At 47.1% G+C, this 17361-nt stretch overlaps 1 protein-coding gene across 6 annotated transcripts in view; it reads left to right on the top strand.

Moving 5' to 3' along the window:
• Positions 1–17361, top strand: part of Efcab6 (EF-hand calcium binding domain 6) — a 198538-nt gene that overhangs the window by 78236 nt on the left and 102941 nt on the right. For all 6 annotated transcript variants that reach the window (XM_052748505.1, XM_052748503.1, XM_052748501.1 and 3 more), the window contains 2 exons: positions 7748–7872; positions 16033–16181. In XM_052748505.1, the coding sequence (XP_052604465.1) occupies positions 7748–7872; positions 16033–16181 (274 nt within the window). The remainder of the gene's footprint in view (positions 1–7747; positions 7873–16032; positions 16182–17361) is intronic.

The following is a 17361-nucleotide window of genomic DNA, read 5'->3' as shown; positions in this document are numbered from 1 at the left end:
TGCCAGGCACGCTGCTGAGCATGGTCTTGTCATCTCTTTTCATCCCCTGCAGCCCTACTGGGCAAGTGCAGCCAAGCCAAAGGCTGAAGTAAGCCACCAAACCAGTGCCACCACTCAGAAGTAAGCACTGTCATCCTCACCCTGGCATCTTCCCATGCTTTGGATAGAAATGAGAGATTGCAGGGGGATGCTTGCAAAGATGAGTTCACAGGTCGTTTTACAAGAATTTTCTGTCATTTGGGAGCATCAGCGGAATAGGAATCACAGGGAAACTCAAGGAAGTGACGTTTCCATCATTACTGGATGTAATAACTGAGAGAGACGATTTTCTCTTTCAGAAGGCCACCTGCTCTGATCCCTGGCCCCTGTCTGTGAAGCCCAAGGCCTGCTCACTCCCCTGTCTTGGTGATGGGTGGCTTTCCCCAACTGCCTGTAGAACTTTGTAACAAGTTTCAGTAACAAGAGCAGGACATGTCTATCATTGAGGCTTCTGCAGCAGTTTTCTAGAACACCGTGCATTTTCTGTTTGCAAATTCAACTCTTCAAAGATTCGTTGTTGTTGTTGTTGTTTTTAGTAGTTTGGTTTATGTTTCAGTAAGTCTTGCTTACGGCAGGAGGGGTACAAGTCATCCTTATGTTGGCCCGTCTCTACTTCCTGTGTCTCTGCATTCTTTCATGAGCTTATTCTCCAGTTTTTCTGCTGTCTTTCCCATGGGCGTCCAACCCCTTCACCTACAATCCAACTCTTGCCACAGTCCAGCTTATCTCTGGCGCTTCTAACTGGCTTACCAGTTCTCCTGGGATTTGTGGTGTCACCTTCCACCTCATTTTAAAGCTACCCTCATGTCACCAAGCCCTTGTTTTACTGATTTGCATTCTCAGCCAGATCACCTGTAAAGCACTTTTCATGTCTTCCTTGGCATGATCCTGGTCTTTCCCCCGCCATATTGTTCTCTCTCTGCCGCCTCCTCTCTCCATAAGTGCTTGCACGGATTGCAAGGCACTTGGGTGAGTTGAGTGTATTTCATCCCACTCCACTTCTTATGTTGCCAATGTTTCACTCATTTATTTGTGCTTGTTCCAGGGTTTCTTTTAGACATCTTTATTGATCAGAATCTGCTTTTTGCTAGTGTGAGCTGAGTTTGCGAGGCAGGGACTTCATGGTGGCGGCAGCCTGTTGGGTCTCTCACATCGAGCTTTTGCAAAGGGCTCATACTCAGGATACTGTTTGGCTTCTGTCCCACAGAGGTAGTCTCAAACACTGTTTAGAAATTCAAAGAATGTTAAAGTCCTTTAAAGCTAGTCGATTCTGAATCTAGTTAAGTTGATTAATCATCACAAGTATATATCTTATCACACTGATACCCAAACACATTGCTTTTAAATCATAATATTTCACCCTAGCCTCAAAAGAGCATGACCATCTCATAATACAATCCATTATTCATTCAGTCCAACTTTAGAAGTCCCCGTAATCCTTAACATCCCTAACATTGCTCAAAAATCCAGTCTAAGGCCACTGAGATGGATCATTTGGTAAAAGTGTCTGCTACAAGCTTGATAATCTAGTTCAGTCTCTGGGACCCACATAGTGGAAAGACAGAACTCTCTCTCTCTCTCTCTCTCTCTCTCTCTCTCTCTCTCTCTCTCTCTCTCTCTCTCTCTCTCTCTCACACACACACACACACACACACACACACACACACACTCTCACAATACACACACTCTGACACTGACAGACATACACTCTCACACATATACAATCATACACTCTCTCACACATATATACACACAGGCACACATATTTACACAAACAAGCACACACTCCCTCTCTCAGACACACACATACAGGCACCCACTCTCTCTCTCTCACACACATGCTTTCTCACACACACTTTCTCTCTCACACACATTCATGAAGACAAAATAAATGAATAAAATGTAATTTAAAAATGTCTAAAAGACTGTCAAAAGCCCAAAGTTTCCTTTGAGACTCAAGAAGATTTCTTAAGTTAAAATGTGTAAGTTACATACCTCCAATATACATAGAGAAAACCTTCCCATTCCAAAGGATAGAATGGAGATGTAACAAGCCAAGAATGGTTACAGCAAGACCCAAACCCAGCAAGGCAAACACTGGTGGGCCTTGCAACTCCATGTCCAGCATCTGAGTCTTGTAGTGGTATTACCTAGATTCCAATGAGCATGGGTATCCCTGCCTCACCAGGAGCACACATAGCTTCTCTCTCAGATCAGATCCAGTCCATACCTGTGGCGCTCACCTAACATGGTTCCTATGTCGCTATTGTGACTTAGGCATCACTTTCCAACTCTGTAACACATTGTCTGGCCTCAGTAGCTTCCTGGAACTTTGATGCAAGCCTCCCAGACGTCAATAGCTCTTGGCATTTTGCAAACCTCCAAACCTGGCACCAGTCAACAACACTTCCAAGTTCTGTGCCATCTCAAGATGCAGCTGGCCACATTGCATCCACTGACAGGAAGCAGAGAGAGATGAACGCTAGTGTTCAGCTGACTCTGATTTCTCCTTACTGTTCAGTGTGGGGGCTCCAGTCCAGGAATGGCACCCGCATGAAGGGCGAGTCTTTCTTCTTCAGTTAAACCTCTCTGGGAGTTTCTTCACACACAAACCCAGAAGAGGTGTGTCTCTTCTTCCAAATTCAGTCAAGCTAGCAATGAAGACTGAGCCTAGTTTCAAACCCCATCGTAGACACCTGTGATGATGTCCTGAGGATGGTATTTCACGGTGAAGATCTGAGTCATTTTTATTTCAGGATAATTTCTTGACTTGTTAGCTTTAGTATTTGTTCCATTGCTTGCTTTTCTGTTCAGTTTTTCATATGACACGTGTCTTAGACCTTTTGTATGTCTTCTTCTCTAAAACATTGCCCTTTCAGATGTCCCCCTTGCTCTGCTCCTCCCCCTCCCCTCTCCTCCCTCCTCCCCTGCCCATCCTTCTTCATTCATAGGCTCTTTATTTTGGTCTCCCCCACTGTTGCGTTTATTTGCTCTGTGTCCCTTCCAGTTTAATCTCCATGTCTGTGGTGATTTGTTTATTTCTTACTCTTCTCATCGCTTTGAAAAACCCTTGACAAGAAGCCGCGTCAGGGAGAAAGGTTTCTGTTGGTCTCTGCCTCAGGGAACACAATCCATTAGGCAAGGGAGGCGTGTTGGTGGGAGGCTGCCTGTTCACACCTCGGTGGATCAGGCAGGAGAAGGGGAATGTGGGGCTCAGATGGGTTCCTTATTTCACCAAGACTTAACTATCATCTTTATGGGAGACTAATCAACGGCTGTGTTTAATACGGATGATGTTTCGGCGTGGTGTGGAATGGTTACCACAGTCAAGTTAAGGAACACATCTGTGATCTTACAGCGACCTTTTTGGTGTGTGGCGGCAATACTTACTATCTGGGCCTCAGGGGATCTCACGGTGAGGTGAGCAGCTGGTAGTGCAGCGTTTTGTCCTGGGAGTGGTTTTTGCTTCTGCTTTGAACCCGAGCTCCTGTTGCTGCTGGGGGCTCTTCCTAGTCTCCAGTTACTGAAGACGTTTCTCACTAATTGATCCACAGACGATGCCTATTGAGGATCTATCAGGAGCCACACAAGTATATTCATAACTCATCCGATGTGTGTCTGTTCCGTGACAAGTACCACCTCCCCACACCTGTTTTTTCTTTTTGGCTAGAGAAGAAATAGTAGTCCAAGGCTGTGTAGCTAGGGAGGGCAGAGCCACCAGTCACAGCCAGGTGACATGTTTGTTGAGCACAGTCTGCCCCCTGTGTCCAAAGTCCTGGCTGTTAAGGGCTTGGGAACTCCCACTGGGACACCCCAGTCCCCATTCCGTCACCTCTAACTCTTCTGGTGTGACATCCTAACTTACCAGTGCTTCACCTCTAACCTTTTTCTATATGATAGAGTGCTGAACTTGGGGAAGACGTTCTCAAGAGCTTAAGAACTAAAGCAATATACGTATTTGTTTGCATGTTTTAAAATTTCACTTTTGTAATTAAGACTGACGAGACATAATTGTTTTTCTGAAATAGTTTTCACTTACTCTTTGACAGTTTTATGCACATATACAACGTATTTCAGCCCCGCCCACCCCATGCTCCTCTCTTAGGCCCCTCCCACTCATAGAACCTTTCTCCCCGTTCCCACCTGGGTACATGTCTTTTAAATTATTTTTTTTTAATAAGGGGTTGCTTGTGTGGGTCCCACTTAGTTCTTCACGCCCAGCACTGGCTCTGCTGCTGTGATCTCTCACTGTGAACTGTAACTGACGGAATAGAATTTGCTAGAACATGCTCGCTTGTGGATTGAAACAACAGTTCATGGATTCAGTGCTGTCCTTATCTCTGGATTGAGTTCCAGCAGTTGTTACCATTGATTTTTCTGATTGTAAGGCTGACAGTTCCTATAAATTTTGGCTACACTGGCATCCATGGCTGCCTGGCATGTCAAGAGCACCATCCATTTGGGTGTGTGAAGCAGTCACACAGGGGTGAGGGACATTTTCTGCCTGCTGCTCTTGGGTGGAACCTAGACCCCCTTGAATCCTTGGGTTTCTCTGGGTTGTAGTTGATGGTTATGATAAACAGCACTGATGGCCGTGCTGGTTACCGGCAGAAAAGCCACGGGCCATGGCCACGACTACCAGAGTTATAAAGAGCTTTATTAGAAAGAAAGAGGGGATAGGAGGGAGGAACCAGGCCTGGACAGAAAGGAAGAGGGCGGGAGCAGAGAGAGAGAGCGTGGGGGTCTGCGTCCGGCTTTTTAAGGTGGGTACTCAGTTGCCCGAGCCCTCTGATGACGTAAGACACCAGAGCCGGAAGAGTGAGGGCAGGATCCTAACAGTAGTGCAGCACTTACCTAGCATGGAAAGGACTCAGGTCTCATCCCCAGCCCTCTCAAATGAAAAACAAATACTGTAGAAAAAAATCACCGGAAACTAGAGAGTGGAAGATAATGAGCCCTGGGATGAGAGAGTGTCTCAGGAGATGGCAGCTCACAGGCAGGCCTTCCCACACAGGCTTCCTGCCTCACCGCCCCCCTCAGCCCACAGGGCCCTGCATTTTGTTGAAATAGAGGATGGGTGGGCTGCCCTGGCTATGTATGAGTGTGCACATGTGTGTGTTCATGTTTGTGTGCGTGCATGCGTGTGTGTGTGTGTGTGTGTGTGTGTGTGTGTGTGTGTGTGTGTGTGTGTGTGGTTCAGTCCTAGGATCTCAAAGTAGAGAATTGGAGTACCATAGAGTCCGCTTGGAGTCCAGGGCCCTCTTGGCCAGGTCAGAACCTGGCCCGTTCTGTTCTGAGACCCAGCTGGAAAGACTGTCTCTGTGTCTCTAATGTCGTTCAGAGGGGCCTGGGGAAGGGTCTTTTCCTTTCCTCCCTTGGAGATGAGAAGTGGGATTCCAGATGACTGGCAGCCTGTTAGCTGTCGCTAAAGTAAGCATGCCTCATTTGGCTGTGGCTTATTTGCAGACATTTTAGGAAATAAATCTGGGGAACCATTTGTGCCTCTTCACATCTGACGCGGAGAGAAGATGGCTGTGCTTGAGACGCACTCCACCCTCTTCTGCTATGAGAAGCACACAGGCTTGTTGGACAAAAGCCAGATGCAAAAGCCCAGACTCCTCCATGTCCCCAGCTCTGTGTCTTCCATCCTTCCACCCTCAGCATTCTCCTGGTCAGATCCACCTAGATTTTTTTTCCCCCTGGTGCGTAAGTCAGTAGATGATGGATAGACAAAAAGACATACAAAATAAGTGAAAAAATAAAAATTAGATTTTTTTCCCCTGAGACAGGGTTTCTCTGTGTAACAGCCCTGGCTGTCCTGGAACTCACTTTGTAGACCAGGCTGGCCTTGAACTCACAGAGATCTGCCTGCCTCCACCTCCCGAGTGCTGTGATTAAAGGCTTGCGCCACCACCCGCCTGGCTAATTAAATTATGTTAATTGCCCTTTTAATCATGAAAGCCTATACTGCAAGGCACTGTCACATTTGTGTCACAGACATGTCTTTCCTGTTCTTAAAGATTTACTTATTATATGTGTGTGGTTTGCTGGTGTATTTGTGCACCACATGTGTATGCCTGCTGCCTGAGGAGGTCAGATGAGGGCATCAGATCCCTCGATGAACCGTGGTGAGCTGCCGTGCAGGTGCTGGGAATCCGGTGTCTCTGCAAGATCAACCACTGCTTTTAATGGCTGAGCCATCTCTCCAGGCCAGGTCTTGGTTGTTGATGTGTTTTTGATGCATAGCCTCGGCAGCATCCGTTGGTGAGACTGCTCCCTGTTCAAGCACCGGGAGTGTTGCCACTGTTTTCCTTCAGCTCTGCAGAAAGTGTCCTCACCTGCAGGCCTTTGCTGGGCAGCCTGTGTCCCCCAGACAGCAAGCGGGAGAAGAGCTCAGAACGTTGGCACATGGGTTGTTTCTATGCCGAGTGAGAGCAGCTTCCTGCCATTGTATATTAGTGTGTGTGTGTGTGTGTGTGTGTGTGTGTGTGTGTGTGTGTGTGTGTGTGTGTTTGTACGTGTCTCTGTGTTAGTGTATGTGTGTGTATACATGTGTGTATATCTTTCTGTGTATATGTATGTGTGGTATACATGCATGGGCAGGTATACTCTTCTGTTAAAGCCAGAGGAGTATCCAGGTGTCCTCCTCTGTTGTCTCTGTCTTGGTTGTAGGAACACCCACATACCCTGGGGCCCTGTTGTCTCGGTCTTGGTTGTGGGAACACCCACACATCCTGGGGCCCACCATTTCAGCTCCTGATACCTGTCCGTCTCCCTGAAACCCCAGCACTGGGTTACAGGTGTGTAGAACCATGTCTGGCTTAGGATTTGAAGTCATATCCTCAGGCGTGAACCTTGGCACTGAGCCCCTCAGCCTCCTTACTCTCACTATCTTCTTAGTCCTTGCCACGATAAGAAGAAAGTAACCTGTTTGAAGTAGATTTTTAAAATGACCAGTGATTGTCAATACCTTTTCTACATTTGCTATGGTTTTCAGTTCTTTGTTTGTCCATCCCCATCTCTAACCTTACTAGTCCACCAGATATTTGCATTCATCTACTGGTTCATGAGAGCTGCTCATACAATATGAAAATCAATCTTTATTTTAATGCATTCTTATATATATGTGATATTACACACACACACACACACACACACACACACACACACACACACACACACACATATCTCATCTATATATGATAGGATCCTACTGTGGAGCTCAGGCTGTCCATAAACTCAGAATCCTCCTGCCACAGCCTCCTGAGTCCTGGGACCACAGATGTGACCACACGCCGGCGTGCATCTCCTGTGTGTGCACAGTAGTTCCCCTGCTCACTTCCCTTCCACCCTCTGCACTGAGCCTGCCTGTCACCGAATGGTTTCTGGCTTTGATGTTTCCTCTGACACGTCTCCGGTGAAGCTTGTGCCATCCAGAATGGCCCCAGTTTCCTTTCACTGCACAGACAGTTCTGATTTAATCACATTTAGCCCACATTTCAGGGTCTTTCCTGGCGTACAATAACACACAGAAGGCTAATTTTCTTTTTTCCCCATTTATCAATTTATTTCAGTATAACAAATCCAATAATCCACCCTTTTCTTGGTTCGTTCATCTTAATTTTTATCAAGCAGGCGATGATCAGAAGTAAAGAACATAGAATCAGCCCTTGCAACGTAATAAATGAAAGCCATCTTGTCTTAATAGAGCTCTCAAGGGAGAGTCAACAAGTCAAAAATGCCAGAAGGGAACGGTTGTTCAACTCCGAGTCATCTGAAGATGTCTGGAAGAACTACTCCTTAGATGACCTGGAAAAGACTTTTTGTCAAGAGGTGAGAGCCAAAGTGTCACCACAGGCAAGCTGATGACCACAGGAACCCTCTGGGTTACTCTGGGTAACATCTGGGTGTTACTCTGAAACTTTGCTCCCACCTGCACCCCTCAGACTGCCAGGGACCTCCCCTCAGGATGCTCCGTGTGAATATGGAGATGTGTAGGTGTGTGGTCTGAAAGTGGAGATGTGTAGGTGCGGGATGTGAATGTGGGGGTGTGTAGGTGTGGGGTGTGAATGTGGAGATCTGTAGGTATGGGGTGTGAATGTGGAGATCTGTAGGTGTGGGCTATGAATGTGGAGATGTGTGGGTGTGGGGTGTGAATGTGGGGTGTGTAGATGTGGGGTGTGAATCTGTGGATGTGTTGGTGTGGGGTGTGACTGTGTAGAGCGTGAATTTGGGGGTGTTAATGTGTGAATGTGTGGGTGTGGGGGTGTGAATGTGGGGAGTATAGATGTGTGGTATGAGTGGAGGTGTGAGGTATGAGTGTGGGGGGTGTGGGTATGGGGTATGAATGTGGGGGTGTTGGGGTATGAGGTATGAATGTGTGGGGGTTTGGGGTATGAATGTGGGGGTATGTGGGTTTGGGATGTGAATGTGGGGATATATAGATGTGGGGTGTGAATGTGGGGGTGTGTAGGTGTGAATGTGGAAGGTGTGCAAGTGTGGGATGTATATCTAGTAGTGTGTTTGCTGTCTGTACATGTGTATATACACGTGCACAAGCCTGTGAGTGTGCATGTGGGAGCCAGAGGAAGATGTCGACTATCTTACTCTGTTGCTTTCAATCTATTTTTCGAGACAGAGTTTGTCACTGAACCTGAGGTTCTCCATTTTGGCTGGGCTGGCTGATGGGTGAGATCTCAGGATCCGCCTGTCCCCAGATGCCGGCACTGTGGTTACAGGCACACCTGGCCATGCTCAGCTATAACACGGGTGCAGAGGATTTGAATTCAGGTCCTCTTACATTCATAATAAGCACGTTTACCCCCTGACTCATCTCTGCAGCCTGAGAAGTTAATTTTAAGTGTGTCCTCTGTGCTACTCACAGGCTAACTTAAAATAAAATACGGAAACTGTATAAAGGAATGGCACAGCTTGGTCATGTTACATAAGAGAAAACTTGGCTCAATAAAGAGGCCACTTCTGACCTCGAGTGGGGGTTGGTCATTAACGAGTACACAAAGAGACCCTCTTCTTCTGACCTTGGGTAGAGGGTTGGTCATTATCTCTGGTCTCTGTATTTGGACTACATATGTGTCTCTTGAAAAGTTAAAATTGAGGATCTCTCCTACTGCATTTAAATACCTTGTGAAGGTGTAACAGTTGGGACCATGGAGAGCTGGTGTGGCATTGGGCAGTCAGAATGGGTCAGGAAGGCAATTGACAATGATCAAGCTGTGCCCCACCAGTTCAGCCAGTTATTCTGGTTTCATTTCTGTTGCTGTGAGAAATACCCTGGCAGAAAGCATCTTGGGAAAGAAGAGGTTTAGTTCAACTTACAGTTGCAGCCCATCATTGTGGGGAAGTCAAGGCAGGAACTTCACACAGATAGTCACATCACGGCTGCAGTCATGAGCAGAGAGAAATGCAGGCATGATGCTCACCTGTACTCAGCACTCCCTTCACTCATGCACAGTTCAGAACCTCCTGCCTAGGGAATGGTGCTGCCCACACTGGACTGAGTCTTCCTGCATTAATGAACTTAATTAAGACAATCTCCCATAGACAGGCCAACCTGATAGAGACAGTCCCTCAGTGAATGACTGTAGGTTGTGTCAAGTTGACAGTTAAAGGAACTATCACGCATGTAGTACAAGGCATTTCAGAGAAGCACGGCATGGGCAGATTGCTAGTGATGAAATTATTATTGAGATAATCTGTCAGCCAGACATTTTGGGAGGAAAACTTTCAGCCCTCACCAACCCCAATTTCTACGCACAGTAACTACTGTAAACCTAGAATGAACAAGGTGGGTAAAAGTGATTTTTGTGTATTGGGCATCAGACCATGCTGAGCAAGCCCTCTACCACCAAGCTGCACCTTCAGCCCCAGTCAAGGGGAACAATTGAAAGTTTGAAATGAAAGTCTTTCTTGAGTATGAAGTAAAGCCTAAAAGACATAAGGAAAAAGGTGAAGGTTGACAGCATAAAAAGTTTTTAAAAAAAGTATATTTGTACAATAAAACAGTATGAACATGAGATCAGCTTGGCAAAATATGACAACATAAATGACAGATGAATAATAACTGTCTTAAAAGGTTTTTTAATTTTTATTTATATGTATGTGTTTGCATGTGTGTCTGTGCACTTGGGTATGGGTGCCCAAGGAGCCCAGAGAGGGTGCTGGATTCCTTAGAGCTGATTACAGGTGGTTGTGAGCTGCCCAGTGTGGGAACTAAACTCCGATCCTCTGTAAGGGTACAAGTGTTCATAGCCACTGAGCCATCCCTCCAGCCTCCATAACTGTTTCTAATATACACAGAACTTTGCAAATTATTAATGTGGACTTTTCAGTAGAAGAACCAGCGAGGAAACCCTGGCGAAGCCAGCATTGGTAGAAAGGACTGAGAAAGGAGCACATTTCTATCTGCTAATAAATTGGCCAAGCTTGCTTTCCCATCTTGGCTAATAACCTTATTGTTTTCATAGAAAACATGGCCTTCCCAAAACACACGACCCTCACCAAAAAGTGTGTGAGCTGTTCTGGAAAGGACATACAGGAGCTAGGAAGTCATCCACAGTCCCTTCCCCAGAGCAGCCCAAGCTGTATTTGGTGAGCTCCATTCGTGTTCTTCCTTGTTCACGTGTGGAAAGACGACTGCATTTGTGAGCAGGCAAATGACCAAAAGTATTTTTAAAAAAGTATTTTTGTACAGCAAAACAGTATGAACATGAGATCAGCTTGGCTTTTCCAAGAAGGGTTTTCCAAGAAGACCATTGCTGGGCAGTTGTGGTGCCACACTGGGGATGCTGAGGCAGGGGGAATCTGAGTTCCAGGCCAACCCGGGCTACACAGCAAGGCCTTGTCTCAAAACAAAACAGTCTTTAAAAACATACACTTTTAATTTAAATGTCTTTGATTTTTACCAGGAGTAAAGCAAGCCTCAGTGTCGTGTGACATTACGATTAGCCCTGTTCATGGGGTGTCCCACACCAGGCCAAATCCTTGGTGCCCTGCAATTACCAACTGAATCTCCACATAACAGGCACTGGTTGTATGTGGATCTTCAGGTGAGAAGGCCAAGGCAGGAGGAGGGTACACAACTTGCCGGGAAGTCCGAGCAGTGTGGCTCTGGGTCCCAGCTGTCACTACCCTCTTCGGTATTGTCAATCACAAGTGACAGGAAGATACCCCGGAACGTTGGCTGTCTGTTTCCCACACAACATATTAAGTCCCTGAAGGAACATTAACACAGTGAAAGGGATGAGGGAAACCAGGCAGAGCTGAAGAGGTGGTGATGCTTTTGAAGGGACTGGCTCGCTGCCGTGGAACTTGATGACAAGTGACAAGTGACTGGCACCTGCTGTGTTTCCCCTGCACAGCCCCCACCCCGCAGATTTTGCTGTCTATGTTGTGTTCTTGTAGTTGGTAATGTTTACATTGTGTACAGTTATGGTAATCCCACAGACGTCTGGCCTTTGTTTCCTACCCAGGTATATTTGGTGGGCGCCAGTGGAGTGGAGTGCTTTTGGCGTTTCCCCCCCTTTTTTTTTATTTTGATGTAGTTTTTTGCTTGGCTGGATTTCATTATCTGGTAGTTGGCTCCTGGATGCTCTGCTTCCCTTGTGCCTCGCATGGTTAGGCCTGAGCACTGGTCTGGCTGTGTGTGACTGCACTGTGTTTTCATTCCATCGTAATGGAGTCTTTCCAACAGACTCCTGGCACCTGCCACCGTTGGGAGGAATCTGAGGTCATCCTGATGGCTCTCCTGCAGCTGATTTTGTGTGTCCCCAAATATGTTCTTCGGTTGACCTTTGAAATGTAAAAGTCAAGCTGAGCTTTGTCCTAGCTTGAAGCTTTTTGATGTCACTCCTTGGAACATGGGTGTACTTTTTAGATGTCCAGCTCCGGGGCTTCACTGAGTACAAATATTCTGGGTCATAACACAAAACCATACACACCTTGTCCCTTCCTCTCCTCCTCCTCTTCCCTCCCTCACTCCTTCAGTACTTTCCCCAGGTGTCCTTGCACCAGCTCATCCTTGCCCTAATGGCCAGCATGTTACCTGCTCCAGGTCACAGTATCCCTGTCATCTTAATAGTTGTCTGCTTTGAGATTCTTTCAAGCCCCCTTAGTGCTCATCCGACTCCCATCTTTTTTGTTTATTTGTTTGTTTTTGTTTGGTTTGGTTTTTTGAGACAGGGTTTCTCTGTGTAGCTCTGGCTGTCCTGGAACTCGTTCTATAGACCAGGCTGGTCTTGAACTCAGAGATCCGCCTGCCTCTGCCTCCCGAGTGTTGGGATTAAAGGCGTGCGCCACCAGCGCCTGGCTTGACTCCCATTTCCCACTCATTTCTTTCGTGATTTTATTACCTCCTGTACTAGTCATTTTTGTTGCCGTAATCTCAGCTCTGACACCCCCTCACCTCTTACTATTTGATCATCTCAGGGTACCCTTCGAATGAATCCCTAGTTTTATCTGGTGCATTTTGTATGGCGTAACATTTTCACAGAAGATGACTATTTGTTGGCGTCCTTTGCAAGCTGGGGTCCTTTGTCGCTTGCTTGTCGTGCGCTCATTTGTCCCCTGCTCCGCCCGCCCTGGAGCGTGTTGGCACACTTGCGAAGCCCTTTGTTTTGGCCCTGGCTGTGCTTAGGATATGATCCACCCAAGTTAAGCTGCATCAGCTCCTTCCTGATGTAGAGTCTTCTGTCATCACCTCCCTCTGCATCCGTGTCTGTCACCTCCCCTGTACACTGTCACCACTCCCCCCTGCAAAGCGTCTGTGTCACCTCCCCATACAGGGTCTGTCATCATGTCACCTCCTGCAAAGCGTCCCTGTCACCTTCCCCTGCATAGTGTCTGTCATCACCTCCCCTGCAGTGTCTGTCACCTCCCCTGCACATTGTTATCACCTCCCCCTGCAACAGTGTCACCTCCCCCTACTCACTGTCTGTCATCACCTCCCCAGCTCCTCCTGCACAGTGTCTGTCATCCTTCCTCCTACAATGTCTGCGTCACCTCCCCCTGATCAGTGTCTGTCCTCGTCTCTCCCTACATAGTGTCTGCGTCACCTCCCCCTGCACGCTGACATCACCTCCCCCTACCCAGTGTCTGTCCTCTGAACACTCCGTAGGCCACACGTTCCCCTGTGGTTGCGTTTGGGTTGCGTCACCAGGTCCCACTATGAACGTGTGCTTGCCTAGCTTGTGGCGCACCGTGCTGTGTGTCCTGGAAATGCCATCCAGGCAGGGAGTTGCTGTCTCAGTGGATGCTCTAGAACATGATTCTGTTTTAACTGAAGCATCACCCTGCTGCCCACGATCGTTTGCACGCCCACCATAAGCATATGGAGCCCTGTCCCACGGGCCACTCTACCTGACACAGTTCTTCACATTTGCCTGTCTAATGCAGCCTCCACCGGGATTCTGAGGGTTGTTAGTCTTTCTGCTAAGGCATGGAACATCTTTTTATATTTTGCAACTTTTGTTTAGAACATTTTTTTTTCACTGTAAAACATATCCACTTTTAGATATATTAAGTGACACGTGCCAAATCCGTGCTGCATTCTGGGTCACTATTAGTGAACAAAACTAGCCCAAGTGCTTCTGTCTTGAAGTCCTCTAGCCCTGGTAGAGAAGGATGAGATACAACACACACAGCTGTAAACACGGCATCGCGTGCGGAGACAGAAAAGGGCGGGGTGCCGGGGAGAGACAGTGGGGTCTCATTGAGATGAGCTTGGGGAGGTGTTCAGAGAGTCACTTGCATCAAGATGGAAGGTGGCTGTAACTCTTGCCGGCCCGTCGGTGATGTCATGGCATGCCGCATGTCACCCCAAAGAACAACACTGGTGTGCACTGGTTCTTACGAAAATGTTTCAGCACACGTTGCTAAGTGACAAGAGCTTCTGTCCAGCCTGAAAGTGTGGCATGCTTCACCATTTGTAAAATTATCTCTATAATTATGACAGCATTGGAAACTTCCAGAGCACAGAGCTGGGGGTGTGAGACGTTGTATACTTTGCTGAATTGCTTGTATTTTTCTTACACAAAACCTCACAATTTTAAATAAAGTGAGGGTTTTTTTTTTAGGTTTTAGATGTCACCTAGATACTCTTTCTGTGTCACTCATTTTCCAGAAGCTCTTGGACATGGCAGAGCATGCTCTGAGAAGCCTTCTTGAAGCCCACATGCCCTTGAGATGTTAAGATAGACTCCGTGTCAGCCGGGTGTGGTGGCTTAAAGCTTTAATCCTCACTCTCCAGAGGCAGAGGCAGGCAGATCTCTGTGACTTTGAGGCCAGCATGGCCTACATAGTGAATTCTGGATTAGCCAGGGCTGTATAAGGAGTGAGACCCAGTTTCAAAAAAAAAAAGATAGATTTTTATTAGCCCAGTGAATACATGCAGACTGCACATCACAGGGTGTTTTAGCTTCTCTGGGTGAGTCTTCCCTGAGGCAGGAGCTCAGATGAAGCTCTCTCTCATGGAAGAAGTAGGTGAACTTGCTGAAGTTTGTATTAATGCTATTTTTTTTTTTTTTTGGTTTTTCGAGACAGGGTTTCTCTGTGTAGCTTTGTGCCTTTCCTGGAACTCACCCTGTAGCCCAGGCTGGCCTCGAACTCACAGAGATCCACCTGCTCTGCCTCCCGAGTGCTGGGATTAAAGGCATGAGCCACCACTGCCCCGGCATGTATTAATTTTTTCTTGGAAGCTTAGGCCCTTTCTAAGAGACTTGGATCTCTAAATAATTTTAGAATTCTAAAATTTATTTATGTGTGTGCGCACGTGCATGAGTGCATGCATGTGCACACCTGTGTGTGTGTGTGTGTGTGTGTGTGTGTGTGTGTGTGAAGTTAGAGGGCAATTTTGGGAGTTGGTTGTCCCCTCCATTGTATTGACTCAGAGTCTGTCACTGCTCTCTGGCCCATAATCTTGGACCAGTTTTCCCGTCTCTGCCTCCCACCTCTCTGTAGGAGTGCTGGAATTACAAACGCATGTCACAGAATCTGGCTCTCTATGTGGGTCTCAGGGATTGCACCCACAGAATCTGCCTTTTTCTGTGGGTCTCAGAAATTTCACTCTGGTCGAGGGGCTTTGTGCATCGAGTCGCCTTCTCAGCCCTCTAATCCCTCCCAGGATTGTAAAGATCTCCTTACTGCTGTGCCCACTCAGGAGCATCTCCAAGCCTACTTCTTATTCCCTGGGTGGATGGAGACTCCTGTACATGTGTGTCCATTTCCAGACACCTTTCAAGAAAGTTACCTCTTACACCAAATTGGTGGTTATTCTATTTTCCATTTAGCAGGAAAAACTGAATTCAGACAAACTGAGATGGTTGAAAATAAATATAGTTATCAGCCAATAATAAATAGCAGTGTTCCATAAATGATAACCAGCGTTCACAGTGTTTTTATGAGTCATGAAAACCAGCTCTGAACCAACTCACTGCATCCTTGGAGTCCCAGGAGAAAATCGGTTGACTCTCTTATAACCATTCCCCCCCTCTTTAAAACCATGATTTATGAGGTGTCCATTGTCTATTATGTTTATATAATCCTTACATTAATCAATTTTCACACCACAAAGGCAACTTCTATTTTTAATAAAATGTTCCCAGCTTGCAAATCTGATGGCTTGACTTATCAGAAGTACATGGCATGGGCTCTCGGTAGGGAATGCCGGAAGCGTATTAAGATGCACCACACTGGCAGAGCTGTGGAGTATTTTTAGTGCTGTAGTCGGAGGTAAAGCCATCGTTCTTGCTGCCCCTCCCTGAGAAACTTGTCAGCTGTGAGCAGGGTGTTGTTTGTAGTGAGCTCATCAATTAAACATTTGAGGTTCAGTACATGCCACAGTAACCCTTTTTGATCAGCTTTCGGAGACAGAAATGTGGGGAGGTTCTGGTTTAAAAAGAAAAACAAAAATGGCATGGTTGGATGGCTCCAGGATGTTGACTTGGCTGAATGCAACACTCGAATTTTAATTCCTTGCAGCTTTCAAAGTGTTATGAAAAGATCGAAAAAGCCCTGAGCGCAGGAGACCCCTCCAAAGGTGGCTACGTCTCTCTGAATTACATGAAGGTTGTCCTTGACACCTTTGTATACCGGCTACCGAGAAGGATTTTTATCCAGTTAATGAAAAGGTAAGAATCTGATTGCTTCTTGACAAGTTTTCCCCCAGACATCGCCGGGACAACACAGAAGAACCTCGTTTATTTTTTCAGTCAGTGCTTTAAACTTGGTGCCACTGAGATTTCCCCACATAAGCAAAGGCAGGGAGAAAGCCCTCCAAATCTGCTCTTGTGCTCAGTCCCCAGCTTTGAGAGCCCCCCAGCAAGCAGATTCAGCAAGCCTTAAGGACCATGGCCTTGGCCTCAGCTCCTGCTTTCCTATTGCACCCAGGACCCCCAGCCTAGGGGGTGACACCACCCGCAGTGAGCTGGGCCTTCCTACAGTAATCAAGAAAATGCCCCACAAGCTTGGCCACAGTTCATTCGGCCAAAATGACTCTAGCTTACGTTAGCTTTACGTAAAACCAGCCAGCACACCTTGATTCCCTGTTAATCTGCAGGCTTCCTTCCCACATGTTCCTTTTATACAAGGCTAGATTAAATGTTCCTTAGTGTTTCTTACAGCCTGGATTTGGTTGTTATAACCCGCAGTGCCATTCCCTAAGGTCCCTTCTCCCTCCTGCAGGCCCTACCTCCACCCTCCGGCCCTGAACTGGCACCTCTGAGGACTCGAGGCTGTGGTTTGATTTACCTGCTTTAGGCATGACTGCTCCACCGACTGGTGGGATGTGCGGGCTGCTTGTGTGTCTGTTCATGTTAGCTGTCACTGTCAATCAGACGTAGATCCCATAGTTCCCCGGAGACCGTACGGTGGTACTATTCTGTTTGCTCTTCTGCCGTGTTGGAGTGCCTCTGTGATGAGGGTGTACCATCTCCACGGTTAGATAAGGAAGTCGGGGACTAGGGAGACAGCTCAGTGTGTAAAGCACTCGCCATGCAAGCCTGAGGACCTGAGTTCAGACCGCCAGAACCCGCATCAAGCTGGACTCGGGAGCATGCATCTGTAACCCGGTACTGCTATGGTGAGATGGGAGGATGCCAGAAAATCCTGGGAAGCTCTCAGGCCGTATGCAGCCGTGAACAAGGGGCTGTTTCCAACAAGGTGGAAGGCAAAGAGTGCCACCGAAGTCCTGTGACCTCCACATGTGTGCGTAGCCTGCTCACGTCCCACACAAATCAAAACAATTCGCAAAGAAACGCTGTTGGCTTGGCCCGTCTGTGGCTGCTTTTCAAAATAAGGAGTTGGTTCACC

Source organism: Peromyscus californicus, unplaced genomic scaffold, assembly GCF_007827085.1.
Source record: "Peromyscus californicus insignis strain IS unplaced genomic scaffold, ASM782708v3 Scaffold_20__1_contigs__length_68692818, whole genome shotgun sequence".
Lineage (NCBI taxonomy): Eukaryota > Metazoa > Chordata > Mammalia > Rodentia > Cricetidae > Peromyscus > Peromyscus californicus.
This window is presented reverse-complemented; position numbering and strand designations above follow the sequence as displayed.